The 10,651-nt window shown below is 39.1% G+C and overlaps 1 protein-coding gene across 1 annotated transcript; it reads left to right on the forward strand.

Moving 5' to 3' along the window:
- The first annotated feature begins 6,031 nt into the window (after positions 1-6,031).
- On the forward strand, positions 6,032-10,368 carry f9a (coagulation factor IXa). The gene is made up of 9 exons (XM_078261416.1): positions 6,032-6,095; positions 6,357-6,538; positions 6,634-6,658; positions 6,898-7,011; positions 8,301-8,435; positions 8,528-8,760; positions 8,857-8,949; positions 9,088-9,211; positions 9,773-10,368. Exons 1-9 carry the CDS (start codon positions 6,032-6,034, stop codon positions 10,366-10,368), a joined length of 1,566 nt encoding a protein of 521 aa, XP_078117542.1.
- The last annotated feature ends 283 nt before the right edge of the window (positions 10,369-10,651 follow it).

Here is a 10,651-nt window from a genome sequence, read left to right on the forward strand (position 1 = left end):
TTAAGAGGATTATGCAGCATTATGCAGGAGAGGTCAGTGTTATATGTGTTGGGCATCAAGCAAAGCAAATAAAATATTCACATGTTGTCATCGTAAGTGAATATAATGAATATTAGCAGCAAATTCAGCATATTAAAAGCCAAGGACTGAAAATGAAAATGAAGACCATACAAGTGTCAATAGGTTCGCACATAAACGTCAGAATGGGGTCAGCAAGTTCTAATCTAATCTAAAGAGGTCAGGGTTGAAAGGTATGACAGGATTTAGTATTTCTGTCATATCTCCCAATAACACCTCATAATTGACTTGGCTGCTCCCCAGATTGCATTTTTATATCCCTCATGTCACAGAATATAGAGGGTATATTTCAGCGGTGGGACAAATAATCTGCATATGTTTGGTGCAGCTGACACTCTGATATTTACCTCCGGTGATGAAGTCCTCATCAGTCCACTGGCAGGTGAGTTATCAGCACCTGAAGCATGTTTTACTATGTAAAGATTGCAAAGTTGGAATTGATTATTTATTATGAAAAATTATTTTGACCCATTTCCACCTCATTGGCTCTGTCCTATGTAGCTTTTTGCAAACTCATTTTTGACATTAAGCAGGAAAACAGTGAGCTTGCAGGCACTTTCTGACCAGGAGGGATGGGAGCTCCACTTTTCATTAACGGTGGCTGAACATCCCCGAGCCGGCAGCGTCTGTCAGCTCGGCTGCATCACGGCTCACAGAACCAGGAGTGGACTTGAGCTCTCATTTCTAAAGGAACTTATAATAGTACTGTGTTTCTGGGTCACTATTGCCAATGGCTAAGTACATATACTTGTACAAACCCAGGCACTGGCTTGTTATTTTTTTAAGTCATCTTCATTTGTGATGCATGCATCCATAAATTATGCTTTTACAAATTTAGATAAACCTATGAACTAATTAGACCAACAACTACTGGGTCACTGACTCACTTACCTGGTTAAAAAAGTTTAATATGGTGCCTTTTTACTGCCATTTGAGTACTATGATTTTATTAATCAGTCAAGTTATTTCTTCTTATATTCGAGTAAACGATTTGAGGAAGTGTTCCAGCTAGGGATGAGCTCCGATACTGCCTAAAACGCTGGTATCGGTATAGGGAAGTACTGGAGTTTATGCACCGATCCGATATCACGTAATAAAGCCCTAAAGAAAATCTACGTTAAAGTAGTTTTTTTTTGTTATTTTTCCGTTATAATGGACTGTCAAACTGGAGAATAAAAGAAAGTTCTGTGGCGTTCATTGTTTGTGTTTGTTCATGTTTCACAAAGAGTTTAACCTGAGCCAGACCGACAAAGATAGAAATAATATCACATCCATACAGGGATAGTAGTATACAGTTGTTAAAACATAATAAAATATATGACACACTGGTATCGGATCGGTACTCGGTATCGGCCGATACGCAAGTTCAGGTATCAGAATCGGTATCGGGAAGCAAAAAATGGTATCGGGCCATCTCTAGTTCCAGCTCATACAGGAAGTGATCATAATTAATAAATCAACAAAATATGAAATTGCATATGCCAGAATAAAACATTTTCAACTACTGTCATTTCCAGTACAAACTACAAATGCATAATTATCACTATTGGACTATGGTTGTGTTGTGAGCCTGTAAATCTAAATTCTACCTCTCAGTCCAATTGTTAAGATGTCAGAGTGGTTGTATAGGTGTGGATGCATGTGGGCAAGCGGGGGGAATGGGTGTGAAGCATCAGGCCTTTAAATTACAGAAATGACTGTACTACTCTAATTAACAGAGCGAGACTCTATCAAATATCACATTAATGTCAATGACTTCATCTTGAGGAGGGGGTGATGGAGGGCAGCAGTGCTTTGTGGCCCACAGTGCTTCTTTTAACAGCTCACATCACAGGAGCTCCCTGTGGATATTACTGTACAGGCTCGCAAGACTGAAGTGTAGTGAGGAACGCCCAGTAACACAAGTGTGGATTCAGTCTTTGAGTATCAAACGGATGTCACATTTCTCTCTATTTGCCAGCACAGTATAGCTCCCTGCCCAAAACAGAGCTCTTGGTTGTGGTCCCCAAGGCGCTGCTCCAGAAGGTTGGAGATCTCATCCCGGATGTTGACGGGTGCGCCATCTGCCCATCCTCTGAGGTCCGCAACCTTGGTGTAATCCTGGACTCCACCCTCTATTTCCATATTCACATCAAATCCATCACCAAATCAGCCTTTTTTCATCTCAAGAACATCTCCAGACTCCAGCCATCACTCTCTGACTCGTGAGAAAGAAGACGTGGCAGAAACCCTCATTCGTGCTTTCGTAACCTCCCATTTGGACTACTGCAATAGAGTCCTGTCTGGGGTCCCCAGCAAAACCCTAGACAGGCTCCAGTATGTCCAAAACTCTGCCGCCAGGGTCCTCACCCACACCAAGACCTGGCAGCACATCACCCCAACCCTCATCCACCTTCACTGGCTCCCAATTAAGTCCCGCATCACATATAAAATCCTCCTTCTCACCTACAAATCCCTCCATGCCCTGCCCCACAGTACCTCTCCAACCTCCTCCATCCATACACCCCACCCCGAAACCTGCGGTCCTCAGACGCTGGCCTGCTCTCCATTCCCCACACCAGACTCTGTACCTTCGGAGACAGAGCCTTTAGTGTTGCAGCCCCATCCCTCTAGAACAGCCTCCCTGCAGATATCCGAAATTCTACATCCCTGGACATATTTAAAAAACTCCTGAAACACCACCTGTTTACCACAGCCTACACCCTCCTTTAGCTCAGCCACAGTAATTCTGTAAAGTGTCACTGGGTTTCTTGAAAGGCGCTATATAAATAAAAGTTGTTATTATTATTATTATTATTATTATTATTATTATTATTATTTTTATTATTATTAAAATACTACTGAAGTAAACCATGTTCATGATAATATTTTCAGAGATGTATATCAACAAAAAGAAAGTTCAACTTCCTTCTGAATATGGCCATAACATAGACTGTTTTCAGACAGATTAAACACTTCTTGTTCCTGAGAGATGAGATACCAAATCATTCCAAGTCAGGGAACCTTAAAGGAATAGTTTCTAATTTTGAGAATTACACTTATTCGCTTTATTACCAGTTACTAGATAAGAAGATCAATACCAATCTTATGTCTAAGAGTGGTATTGTCGTCTTCTCATCCACCTTGGCAAGAAAGCATTATTCATAAAATGTCAAACTATTCCTTTACTTTCTTTTCTGTGAGCTTCTATTTTACATTTCTTTATTTCTTTCTAAATATATTGTTTTCATACTGAGTGAATTTAATTACACCATCTCTCTACTGTATAATCTAATACCTAATAATATGTTTCCCAGCGAGTGGCAGAGTTTCTGTCCGTGTCTCATGAAGAGTTCACATAACAACATTTCACTAACCTCCACCTGGCAATAAATGAATCCAAAGTCTAACTGCTTATTCAGTCTTCAGTTCCTGTAATGTTCTCGACAGCAGCTCCTCTTTCTCAGACTGCTAGTGGGCATATTATCCAAACTAGCTAAAAAAAGGTGATCATAAACTAGATAGACAGAGTGCTTGCATGTCACCAAGCAAATGTAGCGATAGCTTAGCTTAGCTTAGCTATAAGTAAGCCCACATGACAATTTTAACATTTACATGTAATGGCCTGAAGAAGCCCTGAGCTGATGTCATCCCACCATAAAACCTGGAAGGAACGGCTGATCTAAATAAACTCCTTCCCTGTTGCCCCAAGATCTTTTCTTATCATTAACATTGCATCATTCAAATGTCACCGTTTAAAAACTCTCCAACACTTTAATTAATTTACTTTTCACATTAAAAGCCCTGTTTGTCAACTTGAAAATTATCATTTTTATTTTGGGTAATGCAGTTATCCTTTGGGGGTTATACTGTATTTATATCATTGATTGTGCCTTTAAATATCACAAGATTGACTAGAAAGAATTCAATTATTACTGTTTATTTGTCGTTGTACAGATTTTCCCGAATCATGTTGCTATTGTTTAGGCTCTACAAACATTCTAACTCACAACTAGAAGAAGGTTTTTGCAACAGGAAAACATAAGCCCTCTGCAAATGACACTGTCCCTGGTGAAACACTGAGGTTTGGGCTGCCTGCAGCCCAGGAAATACTGCGCAGTAACAATCAATAGCACTGAGCAAACATCAAAGTTTTTATTATCTGCGAAGCCCTGACTTGATCCCCCACTATAGTGACTAATCTAATTGGAGCTGACACAGCCTCCCCAGCTGTGCAGTGCTGACAAAGAAAGAGAGAAGAAATAGATGTCAGGGAGATCTTCATAAATCACTAGTCAGTCACAGACAATTTTACTTCCTTCTATCCACCCATGCATCCACACTGCTCATCTGTCCATCTCAACAGTCTTGTTAGCATGCTCAGCTCACAAGTCTTCACCTAAGTGCAAATAGCAAAAAACATTGTTGCTATTTCCTAAGACCAGGCACATGTCTGCTGTAGGCTGAGAGACTGTGTGGAAAGTATGCCATTGAGGTTATCAAGCCCACAGCCTCTCCACAAGGCTCAGAATTGGACTTAGAAATATGACTCAACAAGGGCAGTGCAGAGTGTGCATAGAGCAGTGTTTAGGACTATAGTTGGAATACCTATGAAAATGTTTACCCCAGAAAACTGTGCTACGCACTTTAACTACTTTACTTTGAAACTCATCCTGGCTAGAAATGACAGAGAAGCTCTTGTATTGAGCAGACAGTGTTAATTACACAAGTGAATAAATTATTTAACCTCTGAACGATTCAATGAAATATAAATGCCTCCGGTCAATAGTTGCCAACACTTGATAAGACTTTGGACTCCCTCTGGGGGGATTTCATAGCCAGTGATGGGTTGCATCTTATACGCCAGATCACAAAAAGAGTTCAATCCTGAGCTGGTGCGCTGAATCAGTACAAGCTTCATATCACCCTTGACCACTGCATCATCATCTTTTTCTTTTTCTGCACTGACTAAGTGTATTATTGTTTTGTGAGTGACAACAACTGCGGTTGTTTGCACCCTACCCAGTTCAATAAAGGCCAAATGTTAAATATAGCCAAACTATTGAAAATATCTTGAATGAACTATTAATACCCGCTTCACACAATACTGTACACAGTTTTTGGTACATATTACTATTACTGTCTTGTTGTGTTATGTTGAATGACTGAGGTGTATGTACGCCATCTTGTGGTGAAAACTCCAAAGTGCATTTTATCTGGACACAGAAGCTGGATTTATCATGAAAAGCATGACTTTAATTACATGTAACTTCATAAGTTAATTTAGGTTAATTCATTCCACAAATGTTATCAGACTAATTCAAGCCCAATTTAAACAATGAAGATATCTGCAGAGATCACAATAATTCACATTGAAGAAGATTTAAAGGGACAGCCTCAGAGTATCACATATTTAGGACATATAATGAAGAATAATTGAATGTATAAAACACTGTTACAAACTAAACCAAATAGTTACATGTATATTACAGATAGAGTGAGGATTTGAAGAAAGAAAAATAAATGGAAATATTGAATTCTGCGCAGTGCTTAGTTTGCTCAATGCATTTTTGCAAAAATCACATTTGTTGATTATAATGCTTTTAAAGCTTCTCATTGATATAAGCCTGAGTTATTTATGTAAATAGGCAATCCAGTTGTGATAAATAAATAGAAACAATTAATGTGTTTGGTTTATGGCTAGCGATGTAATGAAATAAAGAACTTACAGTGCATACCACTGCACAACTGGAGGGTGAAAACCGGCATGTCGAGATGTTATGCTGTTTCACACCAGTTTTCAGACAGAGTCAGGATGTTTTTCTTTGAACAAACATTAAACTAATCGTAAGTGTACATGTGCAAACAGAGCTCTGTACTTTGGAGTGGGGTGTGTGTGTGTGTGTGTGTGTTTGTTTGTCAGTGTGTGTGTTTGTGTGTGTGTGTGTGTGTCAGGATACCAGTGCTGTTTGAAATGGCACTAGTTTCTTTGTCTGTCTTCTGTTTGCTGCTTTTGGACTTTCAACTGTGCTATGGAGGTATTTTATGTTTCATCTTTATGATGCTCACAAATAATTTCTCTTTGACTTGAGATTTATTTTTTATTTTAGTTGCAGTTTTACTTTTAGAGTGTTGTGGGTACATGTGCCAGGTGGAGGATCATCCTTTTTATGAACTTTATTCATATAGAAAAGAATACCTCTATACTTTACATATTTGTTTTTGTGGCTTATGAGATGAAGACAGTTAAACACTAACTATGTTTAACTATACTTTCCTTTTGCTCACTCTAACCCTAGCTCCAGCCTCAGGCCCAGTGTTCCTGTCCAGTCAGGCAGCCGACAGCATTCTGCAGAGACACAAACGCTACAACACTGGTGTGTTTGAGGAGCTGCTGCAAGGCAACTTGGAGAGAGAGTGTATGGAGGAAGTATGTAACCTGGAAGAGGCCAGGGAGATCTTTGAGGACTATAAAAAGACAGTGGGTATTTATTTATGTATTTATCTTGTTTTTAATTTATACATATTCTTGTTTTTGCTGGCTGTTCTCACCAGAGACTTTCCCCTGTATTTTAGATGGATTTCTGGGAGGGATATGAAGGTAAGAATGTCTTTACTGTAATAACAGACTTCTTCCAAAGCCAAACTGACTGTGACTGTGTCTTTGTTTGTCTAATTTGTTTGTTGCGATCATTTTCATCTTGTAATGCGACCTGTATTTTAGACACGCTTTTATGCAAAGATGTTTTTCTTTCCACTTTTTTCCCTGAGTAAACATTGCTTTATGAAAGTACTATACAAAATGAGGTCATTAGAGTTACTGTGTCTGGATTTCTTCAGATGGCAATCAGTGTAAATCAAGCCCATGTCTGAACCATGGGTCATGCAAAGACCACATTGGCTACTACACCTGCGAATGTCCGTCTGGCTTCACTGGCAACAACTGTGAGATTGGTAAGTGAAAGTCCTGTGGCTCTATTTATAAATGTGATCAAAAGAAATTAGATTTTTTTTGTTACATGATCCAAAGTTTCTGAGAATATAATATCAGATCAGATCTCAGCCTCAAAGGATAAACAGCTAGACACCTTCTTTCCCTTCTTCTGTTAAATCAATGGCTGGCATCCAGCACCAGTCTTGTTTTAGGTCCCACAATTAGATTATTTGTGTTTTTGGATATTCTAAAAACAACAGTCAAAGTGCCCTCTCTGTGAGAATTGACTGCATTTACCTAAATCACACATTTATTTGACAGTGTAGTACATAGTTTTGTGTGACCTGTGTTGAAACAAAAGTCATAGTATAGTATGTCGAAAAAAGTCATAGAATAGTATATCGTAAATAAAAATAAAAAAAGTCATAGTATATAGCATGTCGAAAAAAGTTACAGTATAGCATGTTGAAAATTTTGAAAAAAGTCATAGTATAGTATGTCGGAAAGTCATAGTATAGCAATTTTGAAAATTTTGAAAAAAGTCATCGGATAGTATGTCTTGGACTTTGGAATTAAAATAGCCCCATATCATCACAGACCCTTCACCATACATAAAGATTGGCATGGTGTACTTTCCATGAAATCATCTCTCAATGCAAATCAAACCAGCTATTAGGCTAACTGAAATAAAACCATGCCAATCTCTGTGTATGGTGAAGGGTATGTGATGATATGGGGCTATTTTAATTCCAAAGGCCAAGGGAACTTTATCAGGATGCATAGTATCCTGGATCCATGAAATAACTGGCCTTTAAAAATAAAAATCTGCCTGCCTCTATGGGAATTTAACATAGGGGTGTACTTATGCCCCCTGTATTTTAAGAAAGAACATTTATTTATTTACGATACATTATTCATTCACAAAGAAAATTGGTGTCCTTAAAGATTGGATTTTTCCTCATTTTTTTAATTAAGGCATTAAGATCAATTTCCTAAAGATTATTTTTTTATTCCTCTTTTTAGTCAACTTTAGCATGGGTGTCCTAATTTGTTCACATGACTGTATGTGCCCATATGCACATTGACACATTGTGGTTGGTGTAATCGTTCCCCCTGTCCATACCGGCCATCAAGAGATCCTTTTTGAATGTGCTTGTTCTGTGCAAAAATGCATTCAGTATTCACACAATAGATGTTTGACAACTGAAAAACAAAACAAACAGGAGCTCTTATATACTTTATGGCAACGAACGACAGTGTATAATAAGAAGATGGGCTTTAATCAATAATGTGTGTTTTTTCTCTTCAGTTATGGAAAAAAGGTGTGATGTAAATAACGGACACTGTATGCACTTCTGTGAATCAAGGGGAACCATGGGAGCAAAATGTTCCTGTGCAAGGGGATACAGACTGATGCATGACGGAGTTAAATGTGAACCAGAAGGTATCAATGTAGTTGTAATGAATTACCTGCTAAATACCATGATAATGACTTTTAACTTCCACAATGTGACTCTTCCTTTCACACATCACCAGTTGAATTTCCATGTGGCAGAACTGCCCTGACAGAGGTTAGTGCAGAATCCAGAAGGTCTCTGTTCGGCAGTGGAAATGCAAGCCTGTGGAACACCATTTCACACAACATCACCACTATTGCATCCCCTTCCTCAACTCCAACCCGAACCTCGGTGCCTTTTCCTGCCACAAATGACTCTGTAGAAAACCAGTCACGAAAGAAATTGCCCCTGTGGGTGTACCGTGACACTGAGGTCCCCACTGAGGTCCCCACTGAGGTCCCGACTGAGGTCCCCACTGAGGTCCCCACTGAGGTCCCCACTGAGGTCCTGACTGAGGTCCCCACTGAGGTCCCCACTGAGGTCCCCATTGAGGAGCAACTTAGGCCTTTTAAACGCATCGTAGGTGGTGAGGTGGTAATCCCAGGAGAGATCCCATGGCAGGTATTGTATGGAAGTACAGTACAGTATTTGATGCATGTGAGGCTTTGTTATTGGAAATACATCATGGAGAATACACAGCAGCTGTAGTATGTTCACTTTCTTGTAGCTATTCACAGCTTTTCTCCGTCTTTTATTCAGGTAGCCTTGGTAGCGCGTCCCAGTGGTGAGATATTCTGTGGGGGCTCCATTGTCAGCGAACAGTGGGTTATCACTGCTGCTCATTGCCTGGTGGAGGCAAAAGGCGCCTTCTTCGTCAGAGTAGGTAAGATTCACTGCCACAGATCAGTTTTACCTCTGCTAAAGCATGATGGAACAGTCGATTAATTGATCCGTTAATTAACTAGTTGTGTGTGTTGATTCATGATTAATTGTTTGAGTCAAGCAAAAAAGACAAAACATGACTGGTTCTAGCTTTTGAGTTGAGGATTTGCTGCTTCTCTTATGTGTTAGTAAACTGAATATGTTTGGGTTTTGGACTGTTGCTTTGTCAAAACAAGCAATTTCAAGACATTACCTTTATGTATCGGGCCTTTTTTTTTTTACCATTTTCCAAAATGTACATGTATGGACCAAATGATCAATAGATTAATCAAGAAAACAATTGTGAGATTAATCGATAATAAAATAATCATTATTGCAGCACTATAGTGTTAAGTTTTGTGTATTTTAGTCCTTGAAATTCTTAATTTCATGTCATGTTTTACACTTCCAAAGAAAATTATTTTGCCATCTGCTTTGAGATATCCACTGCATGTATTTTATTTTAGACTAAATCTATACAGATCAATACAATAAGTGATAAATGTAATATCTCTACCTGCAGGGGAGCACAACATCTACATCAACGAGGGCACAGAGAAGGATTATGACGTGTCGAAGCAGCATGTGCACCCTCTCTACAACAGCAGTGTATGCTTGTACAACCATGACATCGCCCTGCTGTACCTCAAAAGTCCCATCACCTTCTCCACAACTGTCCGACCCATCTGCATCGGGCCCAAGGCTTTTATTGAGGCCCTAGTGAAGGAGTCTTCCCCAGCCACGGTTAGTGGCTGGGGGCGAACACGCTTCCATGGGTTCACGGCTAACACTTTGCAGAAAGTTGAGGTTCCCTTTACAGATCAGACAGTGTGTAGGCAGAGCAGCAGTGCCAGGATCAGTAAAGTCATGTTTTGCGCAGGGTACTATAATGAGGCCAAAGATGCCTGTCAGGGGGACAGTGGAGGTCCCCACACAAACAGTATTCATGACACATGGTTCCTTACGGGCATTGTGAGCTGGGGGGAAGAATGTGCAAAGCAGGGGAAATATGGTGTGTACACCCGAATATCCCTTTATTACCGCTGGATAAACCATGTTATGGGATTAACTAAACAAATGCTAGCATTTGATGTGGAAGATCCTGACCCTGAAATTTAAAGGTTATAGATTTTATAACTATAACTGGTTAACAAATGTTCAAATCTTCTTTTTGTTTGATACTATTTCAACTTCAAATGATATAAGTAAGATATACATAACAAAAAAAAAAAGCTGTGTAATTTATATTGACTGAATGACTATTAAATTCCACCATACTGATAATTACAGAAGCAGTCTACATTATAAAGAATGTACAGGTTAAAAAAAAAATGATATGGGTATGTTTAAATGTTTTAAAGACACTTTCATGATTTGGTATGTGCTTCTGTATTAAACAAAT

This window comes from Sander vitreus, chromosome 10 (assembly GCF_031162955.1).
Source record: "Sander vitreus isolate 19-12246 chromosome 10, sanVit1, whole genome shotgun sequence".
Taxonomy (NCBI): Eukaryota; Metazoa; Chordata; class Actinopteri; order Perciformes; family Percidae; genus Sander; species Sander vitreus.

Bases quoted from the DNA above. Each gene is read 5' to 3' on its own strand.
- f9a (XM_078261416.1), top strand. From the start codon at position 6,032: ATGGCACTAGTTTCTTTGTCTGTCTTCTGTTTGCTGCTTTTGGACTTT. The intron at 7,012-8,300 runs GTAAGTGAAAGT...TTTTCTCTTCAG, and splicing joins TGGCAACAACTGTGAGATTG to TTATGGAAAAAAGGTGTGAT. The intron at 8,436-8,527 runs GTATCAATGTAG...ACACATCACCAG, and splicing joins AGTTAAATGTGAACCAGAAG to TTGAATTTCCATGTGGCAGA.